The following is an 18312-nucleotide window of genomic DNA, read 5'->3' on the forward strand; positions in this document are numbered from 1 at the left end:
AATGTTTACAGCGAATATGACAGGCATGGTTAACGCCTCTCGTACAGTGTCTGTCACTCGAGTTGGATGAGTATCTGCGTGACGCTTTCGCGCTTATGAACCCAGAACACTAAGGGGAAGGAAATGTTACATTGTTACTGAACCATGGTAAATTTCACTAGTCCATATTTTGCTCAAAGGAAGTCATAATTTTAAGTTCTTTTGTTTATTTATTTACAGCTTGCTCCATTACAGTGTTTATAATACTATTTTATATGTATTGTGTGTCTGTTTTCTAAAGTCTATGTTGCATGATGATGATAGAAGGGAACGGGTGAAACGTGATGTGGGCTTCTCGCGAACAGCACCAAGGGGGTCGTCCGACAGACGGGTCAACAGTCTCATATGTTCTCACTTCATGAGACACTGGGGCGAGGTTCGTTGTTGAAACAAGGGCCACGACGCGAATTCTGGTGATCAAGAACTTTACGCCACCACCTCTCTACCCCTTGCCCAATAAGGACTGGCTGTGAAAATTTTTTCCACCACCAGGATTCGATCTGACTTACCTCCAGGTCGAGCGTCACCGCACAAGCATGCGTTACCGACCTCGGCCTCAAAGACGTGTAATTTATAATATATGCACCAGTTAATTACAATTATAAGGTCACCGGTAGAATGTCACATACAGAATAAGTACTAAATGTTCTGTTTTACACCCTATACTGACAATACCAAATTGATGGGAATCGTAATCGTACATTTTACGAGAGTCTAGTAATTTAGGGTTAAACGAATCCACTGCTCTTCTGGGTATGTTCTCTATTTTCAGTATCAGTGTTCTCTGGAAAGTGTCCGACGCCGACGAGCAATACTGAATTAAAGGTCAAAGAGGGGTTTGGTAAACTATCTCCTTCACCCGAGTACTACATTTCCCGGGGGGTTTCTCCCATTTAATCACAATTTGACATCTGCGTCCTCGACTCCTAACTTTATGTCGTCGTTCCACTAAAAATCGGGATGTACGCTTACTAAATGGTTCAAATGGCTCTGAGCACTATGGGACTTAACTTCTGAGATCATCAGTCCCCTAGACCTTAGAACTCCTTAAACCTAACTAACCTAAGGACATCACACACATCCATGCCCGAGGCAGGATTCGAACCTGCGACCGCAGCGGTCCCGCGGTTCCAGACTGTAGCGCCTAGAACCGCTCGGCCACCCCGGCCGGCAGGGTTTCCTAAACCGTGTTCTGCGGTACACAGGTGATCCGTGGGAATGAGTAAGTGCTCCGCGAAAAACTTTTAATAACATGGTGGTATTCTTCCGACATTTTGACAATACTAATTACTTTTAAAGCAAACGGCTTGCCACAGTAGTAACACAGGTTCCCGTCGGGCTTGGCTAGCATATAGATGGGTGACCATCCGGGTTTCCCTTGCGATACTGGCAAGCGGGCTGCACACAGCCGTTGTGAAGCCGATTGAGGAGCTGCCTGATTGTGAGAAGTAGCGTCTCCGTTCACGAAAACGAACAACGGTCGGGAGAGCGGTGTGCTGACCACACGCCCCTCCATATCCCCATCCAGTGACGCTTGTAGGCTGAGGATGATTCGGCAGTCGGGTGGTACAGTTGGGTCTCCCGAGGTCTGTTCCAACTAAATTAAGTTTAAGCGCTTTAAAAGATATTATGATTTCTGTGATATTTGTTATAATTTTAACTTCTCGTCAGAGAAAAAGGTTGGGAACCCCTGGTCTGTATTGACGATTGACTTCCAGTCCCTGCGTCAAGCGTCTGCAGATCATCCTGCATTTCTTTCCAATTTTCTGGACTCGTTACGGCGGTAAGAAGAGTCCAGTGAAGTAACAATAAGGTCAGAAGAACACTTAGTGTCTGCTACCATGTTGAACACAATGAACAGTTGACAGTGGGACATGTGATGTTGCGTTCTTTCTCGTTTGAACCAACCGCTATGTGACGGCAGGTCGCCGTTCGGTTACGTGACAAGTCGTGACGACGCGAGGAGTCCTGTAAATTGCATTGCGACGTCAGCGCATCCCGCGCTGCTACGCAACAGCCGGAGGGTCGCGACATCGGCTTTAAGCTGTGGTGTATGTGCTGCGTGACAAGTGTGTGTGTGTGTGTGTGTGTGTGTGTGTATGTGTGTGTGTGTGGGTTCCTTGTGCTCTTTTTCGTGTTGTTCTTGCGTTCCCCGTGCAGTCTGCGGAAAGTAAAATGGCATCCCACTCAGATTCTGCTTTCAATCTTTCTTCTTAGTAACTTTTAGAAGCGAACTCTGTTTCTTTCACACAAAAATAATTTCAATGCGACGAGTGTCATAAATATACCGAACTTACTTCTACATTTTTGTTTAGAAGCTGCTGGGATATGTAAAAGTGATGAAATATCGACGACGTACTTTTGGAAGCATACATGCACGCATATATGGTCAGATTTAACCTCTCTCTCTGTCTCTCTGTCTCTTTCTCTTTCTGTCGCTCCCTCCGTTATCTCTCTCTGTCCCTTTCTCATATTACAGTATGTAATATTGTCGTAGTTTGTACAAATGTATTTAAAGTGTAATCCTGTGAAGTTTTTGATTAACTCTCCATCTAATTTGGTTCAAATGTCGCCTGTAGCCCATGGTTGGGGATATCTGGTACATGCATGATGGGGCCTTAGCACTGTGACATTTTGCTGCTCACACGCCAGTATGAATAGGACAAGCCTCCAACATCATCTCACTGCTCTGGACTTTTCAGTGTGGTATCATGTTAGAAGTGAAGTGTACAGCACTCCGGTGCTTTTCAACCATGCAACTCCCCTCCTTCCCCCATCTCCCGCCAAGCCATAAAAATAGCACTCGTTACGTTACTTATTTCTTACTGACACACAAAGCAGACGTTGCCATGTTACTCGGTCGCTTAGGTCGCTGGCAATCGTAAACAAAATGTGATAATGAACAACTTCGGAACGTAATTCAACTTATCTTAGGTTTACTGTACACACACACACACACACACACACACGCACACGCACACGCACACGCACACGCACACGCACACACTGCCTCGCCACACTCTCCTGTCCGTCGCTTCACGTTGGTCACCCGTTGTCACGTTCACTGGTGTCATCCCAGAGCCAAATAACAGTTACATTGCGATTTAAGACATGTGTACTATTTTAAATCTCCGGTGCCAACTTGTTCCAGTGAGTTGAAAAAAAGTTGCCTGGGAGGTGGAGGAACGGCGTGCAGCACACCCACTGATACCGATGAAGCAATGGAGAAGCAGATTGTACAATCCTGTCAAGATTTTCAAAAGATGTTCCGGGTCTGTTCGAAAGAATTCATTCTGCACTGCAAACACTAACGCAGTAGTCGATCTAAGTGAAAGGGCGACACGTGGAACACCTCCATTGACAGTACAAGTGTGCAGTAAATTGCAACGTGTAGCTGTATTAAGCAGAGCCATAGATATAATTCCAGCCTAATTAGCAATTATATGGGTAAGATAAAGAAATTGCATTTCAGATCCATTTGCGATAGAGTGGACAGTATGGCATGATGAAGTCAGTGGCGGCTAGTAAGCACACATTCCCCTATAACTGGGAAACGACCATCTCTAGAAAGTTTTTGCTTCTACTATCATATACTTTCAGCTACCTCAGTTTTCTTTACTGATTGTATTACCCCCTGTATGTGATTTTTGGCTGTACGGGCTGTGTAACCAGCAATTAAATATTGAATCTAAATCAGAGCTGCCCAAGACTTGCACTTCCCCGGTGTGCACTCGCGCTCCTCGGCGCCATCCCAGTCTGCTCAGCGCTCCGGCCTCTCTCTCTCTCTCTCTCTCTCTCGGTCTCTCTCCCTCCCTCCCCTCCCCCCCCCCCCTCCACCTCCAGTGCTGCGCTGTTAAGACCAGATGTGCGAGTGAGACGGCTATAAGTAGAAGGTTGCACCCCCAGGAAACTTAGGGAGACGTGTTTGCAACACAGTGCGCGTACTCGTAAAAGGGCTAGTGTTGCAACAACGTTTTGTGATTATGATATCACGAGTGTTTATTTTGAACTTTTTATTTTTCCGACAAAGCAATAACTTTACTTAATTCAGTAACTACATTGGACAGTGCTAATTCTGTGAACAGAAGTACTAGGTCTACATCCAGGCGCCAAACATTAGGTTGTGATGGTTCTAAATTTATGCACGTTTTTGTTTTGTAGTATATGTAATATATCTGGAACTGCTGTTCATGATAGAAACATGTGGTGTTACAGAGATTAAAACGTGTTAAACCCGAATGTTGGCAACACATTCTCAATTTCAAACAGAGAAAAAACCGTTTGCATACGTACGCTGAACCAAACACTGAAATAACTTTAGCGCCTTTTCTGTACAGTTGAAGATAATATCAACCTTGTCTGCAATATCTGTTACCAAATGATCCTCCACTCGCATTAAGACGCCTAATGATTTTAAATAATTGGTGATTTCGACGATAAAAGATTTTGTCTCTACTTTTCTTACCATTAAATATTTATATTCCCTAATATCCTCCTTCATTTCAGGCGGCATTCATTGTAGGTCGTCAGAAGAGAAGTGCATCATATGGGCTTTGTGACAGTATTGTAATGATGTTCCAATGAATGTCTTTTTAACCTTATAATACTGCGATAGTGTATTAAGCACTCTGCTTCTCCTCCAAAGCCGCCCGCTGTGGCCCAACGGTTCTAGGCGCTTCAGTCTGGAAACGCGCGGCCGCTACGGTCGCAGGTTCGAATCCTAAGTTCTAGGGGTCTGATGACCTCAGATGTTAAGTCCCTCCAGACTATCGAAAAGTGAAGCAATTGCCATTTAACATTGAATGATGTGCATTGTGCACATCTTGTTTTTTTGAACAAATGCGTCGACGCAATAGTATTACTCATTCAGGATCTAAATATAATTTAACACAATCGCGAATGTCATCAAATTGTGACAAGCCAGAGGAGCGCTGAATGATGCTTTGATAGCTACCAACGTTATACATTGAGCCTTTTCATTATATCCCATATTTACGTAGATTTCAAACTCACAACTGCTCCCGACGAAATAGGAGTCATTTATCAATTCACGCTAAGCGATCACCGAGAAAGAAAAAAATAATTTCCTTCGGTGATATGATACTGTTGACGCTGTACGATGACATCCTATGTGCAGATTTACCACACGTCGAAAACGAAGTGACTGCTTTTACTGCTGTGTATTTACCGTCGTTCGAGCAACTCGGAGACGTGTAGCAATTTGTCGCGCTGCAGATGCAGCGCCTGGTTGGTCGCGGTGAGTAATGGGCTCTTCTTGCAGCCACGGTGCGCCCACGTCCCCATTTGGGAGAGACGCGTGCACTTGCCAGTGCGGCTGTCTTCCTCGGTGTGCGGCGGCGCGCTGCCACACCATCGGCCGTCAGGAGCCCCCAGCGTAGCGTGGAGGCAGCGGCAGGCGGCCAGCTCCCTCTCCGCACTGGACGCTTCCGCAGCTGCGTGCCGGCCATCTTGTCGGGTGGCGTTGTTACCTTTATTAACTGAAAGAACTGCTAGTTACTCTAGCGTGTCTTATGAAATCTCTGGCACCTGAAAGAGAAATAGACATGTGCCAATATTTCAAAATAAACAAGTTAAATCTGGGAATCCGTTTGCACAATCCTCCGGAGAAACCCTACATTACTTCTTTCCTTTATCTGTAATCAGCACTGGCAGTCGACGGACGTCACTTGCATTGTAACACTTCACCTGTCGTCAGTGGGTATTTTTACATTTTTTGTAACGTTCGCTGTATTTTCAAATGGTTTAAATGGCTCTGAGCACTATGGGACTCAACTACTGTGGTCATCAGTCCCCTAGAACTTAGGGCTACTTAAACCTAACTAACCTAAGGACATCATACACATCCATGCCCGAGGCAGGATTCGAACCTGCGACCGTAGCAGTCGCACGGTTCCAGACTGCGCGCCCAGAACCGCGAGACCACCGCGGCCGGCTCGCTGTGTTTTTCGAGCTCACATTTTTCCACTAATAGACGTACTTGTTTCTTTTTATGAAGTATGATATTTTTGTCCTTTGGAGACGACCGTGAATGCTGTGTTTAGTAAACTATTACGCACACATTTACATTTCGTATAACCAGCTCCGACCGTCACAAAGCGCCATCTTGAGACGTGTGTGCAGCACTGGCCGATAACTCGTTGACGCTAATGTTGGTTAGAGCTAAATACGGAGCGATTCGTTTTTGAAACGCTATTGTCCGCCACCGCAGCCTCATCTGTAATGATCTCGTCGTCGACTCCATTCTGTTCCAAACAAACTCTTAAATTTTACTTTCAGCATCTGTTGAAACTTCAGTAACTTGAAATTAAATTGGTTAAACGCCCTATTAGTAACAGCGAAGTCAACACAAAACGTTGTGTAATTCTTCACGAATTCGAAATGAACATAGAATAACTTAAACAACTTTAACCTTAATTTCACTACCAGTAATATGTCTGCCTTCAAAAAGGCGCTGAGTTAACATTTGTCATTCTGTCTGGCACATTAATTGCGTTAATTTTTTATTGTGGCACTAGATCACACATCGCCGCTTCTTTTCCGTGCCTAAGCTTAGGATCAAAAGTGAAACAAGGAGCCCAAATTATAAATGATAAGAACTGGTATACATCTCGAAATAACTATACCTGGCCGTCCGAGGTGGCCGAGAGGTTCTAGGCGCTACAGTCTGGAACCGCGCGACCGCAGGTTCGAATCCTCCCTCGGGCATGGATGTGTGTGATGTCCTTAGGTTAGTTAGGTTTAAGTAGTTCTATGTTCTAGGGGACTGATGATCTCAGAAGTTAAGTCCCATAGTGCTCAGAGCCATCTGAACCATTTGAACTATTCCTGACCCAGTTGATCAACATAATTCCCTGCGATGCACATCTGTGTTTTATAACGACCAGGAACAAATTCTTTTTCTCGTATAAATCGTTCAATAATTGCAGCTTTGAGGCCGGCTAATGATCTTTAAAAACTGCTGAGAGTTTTTAAATAAAATAATCTGCTCAACGATTTTTGCTCCACGTGCAAATCAACGAACTTGAGCGGACTTATATTCAGTGCGAGCAGAGAATGAAAGAATGAGCATTATCAAAGAAAACGGAAAGATATATAGTATGTATGATGTTTTTCCACATCTGTGGGATTAGAATCTGCTACTGGGTAATATTTAATAGTGTTTTGCTCAACCCCTGGCATTGTAACGCATTTGGATACTTCTTGGCATGCTGTCCGCAAGGTGGTCGAAACCTGCCTCACTCTTCGATGACACCCGTTCTGTAGTCATCTGTTGCATTAGGAGTGTGCTTGCCAAGACGGGCTGCAAGTTTCAACTGGTCGCAAGAACAGCCAGTTGGGTCAACATATACCACGGGCCATTGCATTTCATTCAGTCAGTTGCTGTCTAGTAGTAGAAGGCGTTCACAAGGTGGAAGCTGAATGGTCGTGCATTGTGATATTGAAAGGCAACCGCATCGCCGAAATGTTGACTATACAGCTGGACAATATGTTGGAGGATCCTGCCTCGATACTGCATTCACTAACGATCGGAAGTGCTCATCGTCTGTACATTATATGTTCTAAGCGTGACTGACCGAGTTCTCTGCTGAAACTGTGGGACTGCATGTGGTGCCTTCGTACTTGGCCGCATCCATCTACTGCGAACTATGTCGGTTACCAGACGGCAGGCAGAAACCTGCTATCGTCACTAGAAAGATCCCAACACATTTTATCCAGGTATTCCCTTGCCTACGTTTTTCGCGCACGGAGGTGCCGGGGAGTTGGTACTGTTGTTGGCAATGGACACATAGAAGCCAAACAGATCGTATGGAGACGGGTGCAGTTTGTCTGAGAGATACAAAGGCCTTCCAGTTTCCTCCAAAAAGGCAGCGCCTAGCTTTGTTGCACCCTGCTCGAAGTACCTTAGAGTTGTATTTTGTATTTATCGGCGTTGTAGACCCGAGCAACCACTACGAAGAAGATCTTCAGTGTTTCGTATCACGCGATAGCAGCAGAAAGACGGAATGACGCGACTGCGATGTACGCCTGTTCGGTGGGCAAGTTCTCCTATTGACAAACGCTTGAGGCATGCTGTCAGTCTGAAGGGTGCACACAAGGCGCATGGCTCTCTCTTTCTCATACACACACACACACATACACACACACACACACACACACACACACACACACACACACACACAATAACGTCATGAGGGCAGTGCAAAACTTTAAGTTTACTTACTTCATAATTTTCTTTTAAATTTAGTGAGCTTTCGAGCTGTGCCGATTCAGCCATCTCAAGACTGGAATGAAAATTATGACGATAGGAGCGTAAGGACAACAGCATACTTTGTTCCAGAGCGGAGAAAATCTCCGACCTGACCGGGAATAGGAGTCCGACGCGCTACCGGGGCGGACAGTGAGAGAATTTCCGGAGTTTATGGAGTCCCCCCCCCTCCCCCCTTCCCTCCCCCTACCCCGATCGAATCCACTTGGCTGATTAACGAGGAGAGTCGGTGTGCCGGTCATCCTGGATGTAATTTTTAGGCTGTTTCCCACATCCGACCAGATGAATACCGGGCTGGTATTCACGTCCCGACTCAGTTACGGGATGCCAAGAAAAAGATAATGATTGACGATTTATTTGGGAGTTAATATGCAACAATTCTGTTTTGCATTTTTGATACGATTTATTATACCATCAACATGTTTTCGGACCACTGCAGGCTCATCATCAGATGCAGATGTTACAGGAACGTTATATCGTGGACCAAGCGAATTTAGACACTGTGGTGGTGATGGTGAGTTAACTGCATAAATTATGTTCTCCCAGTAGTGTAACAGCTGTGGCGTTCGGTAACTAGTCCAATCTTTAATTACATAGTAAATATTTCACTCTATATGACACTCTTTTATTCAACTTTCACTCCATATTACGTGTATATTACAAATATAAGATCGCTGCTGCTGCTGGCAGGATTCACTTTATATTAACTGTAGTTACAGTATTTGTACTGTAATACAATGCGTCTCAGGCCAAAGATCATGATCTAACAAAGTGTCATATGTGATATTCATATTCTCTGTAATAACATCCAGTGATTACGTTCTCTGAATAAGTGTAAAACCAAGTGCAGCTAAATGCTGTGTATATTTGTGTATAGTACCTGAGAATATACGTTATGAGAACGGATTTGATATGTACACGCGATGCGGTGCAGTCACCACCTCTTCAGCGCCTAGCTACACTTGGTCCACGACATAATGTTCTTGTAATACCTCCATCTGATAATGAGCCTGTAGTGGTTCGAAAACATATTAGTGGTACAATAAATTGTATTAAAAAGTGGTTTCATATTTATTCGCAAATAAACCTTCAATTTAAATCACAGTTACAGTTCGTCGCCTATAATAAATATAGTGAATAGATTATGATTTCCAAGAGAAGCTGATCATTTTTGTACCACGTTTTCGTTCTTTCTTTCTTTACAAGTTTTCGTTCTTTCTTTCTTTACAAGTTTTCGTTCTTTCTTTCTTTATCTGTAAGGTAAAAGCTTCGAGCAAAAAGTGTGTTCGATTGAGTGAATGGCGCTCTTCACCAATGCAAGTCGTGAACTTCAAAGTCGTCTGCTTATTGTAAAAATCCGAGGACTAGTGCGTTTGGCATCTTTGTCCCTCCCCCCTCCCCCCCTCAAAATAGGTGTCAGATTCTGCGTCGCGCGACTGAGTGTGTTTCGACTTCGAACAAGAGATATATAACCTGGCATTTACTAGCGTAGTTTTTCACTAGGTATACTTTCCTTTCAACAAGAAGATATTGTTATCTCTTTTACGATCGGAAAAATGTCAGTGTTACGATTCTATCGGCAGAGGAATTTCCGTGCTTTAATCTGCGGTGCGCGTTGTGGCCACGCGCCCCATCTTCTTCAAGGGGAAATTTAAGCCGATAAATCAGATAAACGGGGGCCGCGGCCGCAGTAGCCATTTATCAACAGTTTTACAGGGCCGTGTCCTCACCTTTAATCCTTGCACGGGGATTTATTAGAAACCGGAAGTTGGCCTCACAAGGGGAGGGGGTAGAGCATACCAGCTCCGAATACCCCGCCTCGCCATTGTACAAACGCTTCGTCTCGAGATTAATTTATTCTCGCAGCTAAAAGTGACGTCAGCCTTCTGAAATCAGCGTGGTATATGTCTTGTTTCTGTAAATATCTAGTGTGGCCGATTGGCGCTACAAACATTCGTTCTGTTTTCTGTATGTACAGTATATATCCATTTACATTCATCGACACCACTGTAAATACCTTTGATAATGAAATAGCTGGAACTTTTTTTAAGCCAACTTGAACGGAACAACAACTACACAGGTTCTCAGTTGGCTAGCGACTAAAACGATTGAAATGCAACTTCGCATTTCCTTCGGAAGAAAAGTTTTCCACTCTGCTTCGCTGTTAAAGGTCGGTTAATACTCTGCAAACAGCTATTCCAGGAAGCAAAGACTGAAATGAATGCGTTCGGCAATGGAAAATTGATTTAATGAGAACGACAGTTGAAATGTCTTAGAAGACAGATTGTGGACTGGTAGGGATTGCTGTTACTTTTTTTTACTGTTCTGTTGTCGTGGACGTTACGCAGTAGCAGTAAGAAGTCATTTGGAGGCGGTGTATGAAGTGTTGTTAGTGGTGTAAATTTCCGAGTCCAGTGGTCGAAGCCCGGAATTACTGAAAGTAGTTGGATAGCTACGAGGCACTGATTATTGACTTTGGAGCAGTAAGGAGTTTAAGCCTGTCTCGCGGGTCACAGCGAGGTTGGCGGTTTGTTTAGACTCATTTTACGTACAGTGGGTAACGTTAATACTCGGACAGCATGATATTTTTACTTTGTAGCATTATCACTTTTTTCTTAACAAAACAAACAAAAAATGTAACCAATTTATTTGATTTGTAAATAAAAGCATAAACTTTACTAACATAATTTACGTGAGTTGTTTAATAAGATCGTTTAAATAAAACTCGATACTATTTTCGCATTAATTTAATATTCCGACACTTCTCATAACTAATTATTTCATTTTGTAAAAAATATGTATGTTTCAGTATCTTTTCAGGTAACCCTTCTGATGTATTACCACTTCCAAACGCTGCAGTCTATTGCTGATGATATTTTTAAACAATCAGTCATAGACCGTTCCATTCTTGTTTTAATCGCCGCTTCTAAGTTTCTATAGAAGATATTGGCGTTTTTCTAATACGTCGCTCTAGTTCTCCCCACATATTCTCAACTGGGTTGAGAGCTCACAATGCAATCCTTACGTTTCGTGTCACTGTCCTCGTAAAACGTGAACGCGTTTGATTTCCCTATTTGTGCACTCCCGAGCAAGTTGTTTTTTTTCATACGTTCAGGTAGACGTATTTGCCCATAATAGTGTCTATGACCTCTAAGTCCACCTATCTAAATGCTCAACAAGAACACTGCCACTTCCATGCTTCATAGCTTTCTTCACGTTTTTTACTGTGAATTCTTCATTCTTCTTCCGCAACACCACTGTTCGTCCATCCTGCCCGAAACTGTTAAATTTACTTTCGTCGGTGAAAGTGACGTCGTTCCAGTATGTTCCTTCCTTCGTAATAAACTCTTTAGCGAAGTCCCATCTCTTCTTTCGATTCTTTTCATTCACATACGGTTTTCCCCTAGCCACTCTTCCATTGCAGCCACTATCTTTCAGTGCTGTGCTATTCATTTGAGGATGTACCTTCTTTTCAGTCTCCTTTAGCTCATTTGCGAATTTGGGTGCCCTGATTTTAGGATTCTTCTTTGTTTTTCGTATTAAATTCCTCTTGTCATGTGCATCCAACTTCTTTGGTAGGCCTTTTTGAGGCATACACTGACGTGATGAAGCCATTTGGACCGGAGGATCGCCGGCCGCGGTGGTCTAGCGGTTCAGGCGCTCAGTCCGGAACCGCGCGACTACTACGGTCGCAGGTTCGAATCCTGCCTCGGGCGTGGATGTGTGTGATGTCCATAGGTTAGTTAGGTTTAAGTAGTTCTAAGTTCTAGGGGACTGATGACCACAGATGTTAAGTCCCATAGTGCTCAGAGCCATTTGAACCGGAGGATCCAGACCATTCGCCGGCTGCTGTGGCCGAGCGGTTTCAGGCGCTTCAGTCCGGAACCGCGCTGCTGCTACGGTCGGAGGCTCGAATCCTGCCTCGGGCATGGCTGTGTGTGATGTCCTTAGGTTAATTAGGTTTAAGTAGTTCTAAATCTAGGGGACTGATGACCTCAGATGTGACGTCCCATAGTGCTCAGAGCCATTTGAACCACCCATTCCATGTAAACACAACCCACACCATTATGGAGCCACCACCAGCTTCACAGTGCCTTGTTGATAACGTGGGTTCATGGCTTCGTGGGGTCTGCTGCACACTCCAACCTCACCATCAGCTCCCACCAACCGAAATCGGGACTCTTCTGACCAGGCCACGGTTTTGCAGTCGTTTACGATCCAACCGATAGGGTCACGAGCCCCGAAGAGGCGCTGCAGGCGATGATGTACTGTTACCAAAGGCACTCGGGTCGGTCGTTGCTGCCACAGCCTATTAACGCCAAATTTCGCCGCGAAAGGGCTAAGTTCGTCGTACATCCAAATTGAATTCTGCGGTTATTTCACACTGTGTTGCTCGTCTGTTAGCATTGACAACTCTACGCCGACTCCGCTGCTATCGGTCGTTAAGTGAAGGCCGTCGGCAATTGCATTGTCCTAGCTGGGAGGTAATGCCTAAAATTTGGCATTCTCGGCACACACTAGACACTGTGGATGTCAGAATATTGAATTCCCTAACGATTGCCGGAATGGAATGCACCATACGTCTGGCTCCAACGACCATTCCGTGTTCAAAGTCTGTTAATTCCCATTGTGCGGCCATAATGACGCCAGAAACCTTTTCACATGAATCACCTGAGTGCAAATGATAGTTCTGGAAATGGATTGCCCTTTTGTACCATGTGTAAGCCATCTACATGTGTGCATATCACTATCCCATGACTTCTGTCACCTCTGTGGAGAGCCTGTACGGTCCTCGTTTTTAGATCGTCTCACGATACCTGCCACGTCACTCGTTTGTTGAACATTGAAGCAGTTTGCCTATATGATGTACCTTTCGCATTATGAAAAGTCACAAGTTGTCGTATAGCAAAACTGGTATTAGTTTTGCGTGGCACTGTACCGCCTGGACAACTCCATCGCTCTTGTAAACGAATACTTCCTTCTAACTCACAAGGAGAGTCCACGACAGTTAGGTCACGGATTTGCTTCAAACTTTGTACACTTTTAGTATACCATTAGGGCAGTATAATGTGGAAGTAGTAAGGCATGCTACTTAGGCGATTTCGAGAAAATAACAAGACAAGTTTCTACGCGTTACTGATGCGCAGGTGCGTTGTATCCCTGAGTACAATCTGACGGCGATCGTGTAGTTAACGTTCAAGCTCAGTAATTGGTTGATCGGTAGATCGATTCCTCCTCGTCCTTTTTTTAAATTTATGTTTTTGTTAATACTGGTTGTATTATTTCGTACATATTACATGTGAAAGATACTATAATGAACAGACACGTGTGCTTGCAAGAACGTTTATTAAATATCCAATGTCGTTTGACTGTTTATTTACTTTATTATGAACCAAATATCATGCGACTTTTACCTCTATAGGCAAGTTAATTGATGAAAGGGGAAAATTTAAAAATGCAGCAAATGAAACAGGCGAAAGGGAATACAAACGCTTAAAAAATTAGATTGACGGGAAGGGCAAAATGGCTGAGCAGGAATGGCTAGAGGACAGATTTAAGAATTTAGAACCATATTTTAGTAGGGGAAAGGAAAATTAAGGAGTCGTTTGGCAAAAAGAAAGAGAAGCAGCTATATGAATATTAAGAGCTCAGACGGAAAACCAGTCCTAACCGAAGAAAGGAAAGCTGAAAGGTGGAAGGAGTATACAGAGGGTCTATATAAGGGATATGAACTTGAGGGTAATATTATAGAAAAGGAAATGGAAGTAGATGAAGATGAGATGGGAGATATGATACTGCGAGAAGAATTTGATAGAGCTCTGAAAGGCCTAAGTCGAAACAAGGACCCGGGGGTAGATGATATTCCGTCAGAATTACTGACAACGTTGGGAGAGCCAGCCACGACAAAATTCTTCCATCTGGTGTGCAAGTTGTATGAGACAGGCGAAATACCCACAGGCTTCAAGAAGAATGCAGTAGTTCCATTTCCAAAGAAAGCAGCTGATGACAGGTTTTAAAATTACCGAACTATCAGCTTAATAAGTCATGATTGCAAAATATTAACACGAATTCTGTAGAGAGGAATGAAGAAACTGGTAGAAGCAGTCATCGGGGAAACTCAGTTTTGGATACCGTAGAAATGTAAGAACACGCGAGACAATACTGACCCCATGACTTATCTTAGGGGATAGGCTAAGGAAAGGCAAAAACCGATAGCATTTGTTGACTTAGAGAAAGCTTTCAGCAGTGTTGACTGGAATACTGTCTTTGAAATTCTTAAGGCAGGAGGAGTAAAATACAGGGAGTGAAGGGCTGTTTACAACTTGTGCAGAAACCAGACGGTAGTTGTAAGAGTCGAGGGGCATCGAAGGGAAGCAGTGGTTGAAAAGGGAGTGAGGCAGAGCTGTAGCCTATTCCCGATGTTTGTTAATGTTTACATTGAACAAGCAGTAAAGGAAACCGAAGAAAAATTTGGAGTAGGAATTAAATTTCAGGAAGAAGAAATAAAAGCTTTGAGGATTGCCTATGAGACTGTAAGTCTGTCAGAGATAGCGAAGGACTTGGAAAAGCAGTTGAACGGAATGAAACAAGGATAATGGAGTGTAGTCGAATTAAATTAGGTGATGCTAAGAGACACTTAACGTAGTAGATGAGGTTTTTTATTTCGGTAGCAAAATAATTGATGATGGCCGAAGTAGAGAGGATATAAAATGTAGACTGGCAATGGCAAGAAAAGCGTTTCTGAAGAAGAGACTTTTGTTAACATTGAATATAGATTTATCCGTTAGGAAGTCTTTTCGGAATGTATTTGTCTAGAGTGTAGCGGGGTACGGAAGAGAAACATGGACGATAAATAGTTTAGACAAAAAGAAAACAGAAGCTTTCGAAATGTGCAGAAGAATGTTGAAAATTAATTGGCTTGATCACGCAACTAATGAGGAGCTACTGAATGAAATTGGGAAGACAGAAAATTCGTGGCACAACTTCACCAAACAAACGAGGGTATTGGTTGTTAGGACACATTCTGAGACTCAAAGGGATTACCAATTTAGTATTGGAAGGAAGTGTGGGTGGGGGTAAAAATCGTAGAGGGAGACCAAGTGTTGAATACAGTACGGAAATTGAGAAGGATGTAGATTGCAGAAGTTATTTGGAGACGAAGAGGCACGCACAGGATAGAGTAACGTGGAGAGCTGCACCAAACCAGTCTTCGGACTGAAGACCACAACCATAACAGGCAAGTTTAAAATTTTATAAAACGATTTCAAACTTGTTCGTATTTGATTGACAATGAACGAGAAATTGCTTGTTGTGAAGATGCTATTAAAATACATCGCCAATTTTCGTCACCGATATTTACGAGAATGTTGCGTTACCTATGGTCTGCATCCAGATTGCCGGAAGAAAGAGAATTTTTTCCGTGGAAACTCTGAAGATTCCTTGTGCTTGCCCTAAAGTTGCATTCATTCGATGTTGTAGATGCCAGTTCAATTTAGTTATGTTCTCCGTGTCTGTGTGAAAAGTATCATGGTGCAACTCGTAATGTCGAAAACAAATCCGACGTTTAGTTAGACCTTATCCTCATATTCTGGGGTATTGTAATTCAGGGTGTTATTGAATAAAGTTATTTACATCTTTATTTGTCGATGTTTGACTAGGGATTTCCAGAACTGTGCCTCGTCCGTGACAACTGTGTATGCACATCGAAGTGTCCAGGTGCAAAGCAGTTCTCGGCACCTTACGCGATTGCAGGTATAAGGTATTTCAGAAATCATGACAGGCATACATTTTGCGTTTGGACGTTTATTATAAATATAATATTTGTTGTGATAGTAAAAATTAGCAGACAGTCTAATAATATTGAAAAGTCAATAAACGTTGATGCAAATGCACGTGTCTTTTCAGCATATTACCTTTCAAATGAAACAATGAAACAATATGACTAGTTTTTTTAAAAAATCTAAATGAAGAAAACAGGAGGGGGGCTCGATTCATCGATCATGTAACTTGAGCACTAACCACACGACCGCTGCCAACTCGTTCTCGAGGTTGCAACACACCGGCACGCCACTGACACGCAAAACCTCTGTTGCGATTTTCTCGAAATCGCCTTAGTAGTACGCCTTACTACTTGGAAGTTATTTTGTCCTAATGGACTACTAAAAGAGTACAAAGTGTGAAGGTAAACCGCGATCTAAACGTCGTGGCTTCCCTTGTCAGAGTATATAACTTGAAGTGAACGATTATAACAAGTGGTACAGTCCCAGCTTTCCGAATACTAAAGTAACGTGAAATTCGAACAATGTTTAGTTTAAATCGTACTGTTTACAGCTGTTATAAGTTGTGTGAAATAGTTCATACTGTTATTTACTTGACATCTACCTTAATATAGTACTTGATTATTTCGTATTTTTGTTTTGTTAAGAATAAACTAATGGTGCTATACAAAGTAAATATCTTATAGTGTTCGAATATTGTCGTTACTGTATGTAGCAGTGGAGGTAATTAATCTGGTCTGCCGGTAATCATATCCGTTAAAAATCCGTGGAGCAGGACGTCGCGTAATTTGTGTGGCGCGCTGCACATCGCCAGAACGGCATGGATTCAGGCGGCGGTCACGAGCGTTATTTTTCATCACGCAACGGAAGTTCGGAGCCACGGGCGAGATGGACATTTCCTTGTCTGTGGTGACATGTTTCCAAAACAAAATATTACATAAGTACGCAAAATTGACTTGCTGCGTTTCTCTTTACCGTGTTCTGGAAGCCCATCAGAAACAGTTTCATTCTCTTCTTTCAACGCGCCCCAGTCTGTGCAGATAGATGTTCCGTATGCGTGGTGCAGCAGTGAGCGTTTGACTGCTTCCGCGTTGCGCGGGCGCCGGTCTGGGCAGTTGTCTGCTGGCACGAGGCGCCGGGCTTGGACGGCGGCCAAGGCAGCGCGCCGTAAACAAGGCAAGGTCGGCCGCCGCCACACCACAGCACACAGCTCCCCTACTCTGCTCTGCTCTGTCGCTGTCGCCTGGCGTCGTGGATCCAATTCAGGGCGGATCGCGACTAGCGTGCAGCTGCTGGCGACCTCGATACGTAAACAAACTAAGCAGCGTCCGATACTCGTAGGTGTAGGGAAGGGACCTTAATGTTTACGGAGTTACGGTTCCGATCACGTAAAACTACACTACTGGCCATTGAAATTGCTACACCACGAAGATGAAGTGCTACAGACGCGAAATTGAACCTACGGGAAGAAGGCGCTGTGATATGCAAATGATTAGCTTTTCAGAGCATTCACACAAGGTTGGCGCCGGTGGCGACACCTACAACGTGCTGACATGAGGAAAGTTTCCAACCGATTTCCCATACTCAAACAGCAGTTGACTGGCGTTGCCTGGTGAAACGTTGTTGTCATGTCTCGTGTAAGGAGGAGAAATGCGCACCATCACCTTTCCGACTTTGAAAAAGGTCGGATTGTAGCCCAACGCGATTGCGGGTTCAGGAGGGTAATACGGAACGCCGTGCTGGATCCCAACGGCCCCGTATCACTAGCAGTCGAGATGACAGGCATCTTATCCGCATAGCTGTAACGGATCATGCAACAACGTTTCGATCCCTGAGTCAACAGATGGGGACGTTTTCAAGACAACAACCATCTGCACGAACAGTTCGACGACGTTTGCAGCAGCATGGACTATGAGCTCGGAGACCGTGGCTGCGGTTACCCTTGACGCTGCATCTCAGACAGGAGCGCCTACGACGGTGTACTCGACGACGAACCTTGGTGCATGAATGGCAAAACGTATTTTTTCGGATGAATCCAGGTTCTGTTTACAGCATCATGATCGTCGCATCCGTGTTTGGTGACACCGCGGTGAACGCACATTGTAATCGTGTATTCGTCATCGCCATACTGGCGTATCACCCGGCGTGATGGTATGGGTGCCATTGGTTACACGTCTCGGTCACCTCTTGTTCGCATTGACGGCACTT

General features: G+C 44.0%; 1 protein-coding gene across 2 annotated transcripts in view; it reads right to left on the bottom strand.

Moving 5' to 3' along the window:
- Positions 1-17205, bottom strand: part of LOC126457074 (uncharacterized) — a 104743-nt gene extending 87538 nt beyond the window's left edge. The window contains exons 1-2 of one of the 2 annotated variants that reach the window (XM_050093073.1): positions 17080-17205; positions 5228-5537 (exon numbers count right to left, since the gene is read on the bottom strand). In XM_050093073.1, the coding sequence (XP_049949030.1) occupies positions 5228-5537; positions 17080-17112 (343 nt within the window). In that variant the 5' untranslated portion in view covers positions 17113-17205. Of the gene's footprint in view, positions 1-5227; positions 5538-16810 lie in introns of both variants that reach the window. The other variant, XM_050093074.1, reaches the window with a different exon arrangement.
- Positions 17206-18312: the final 1107 nt, after the last annotated feature.

The sequence above is a fragment of the Schistocerca serialis genome, chromosome 2, assembly GCF_023864345.2.
Source record: "Schistocerca serialis cubense isolate TAMUIC-IGC-003099 chromosome 2, iqSchSeri2.2, whole genome shotgun sequence".
In the NCBI taxonomy this organism is placed as follows: Eukaryota; Metazoa; Arthropoda; class Insecta; order Orthoptera; family Acrididae; genus Schistocerca; species Schistocerca serialis.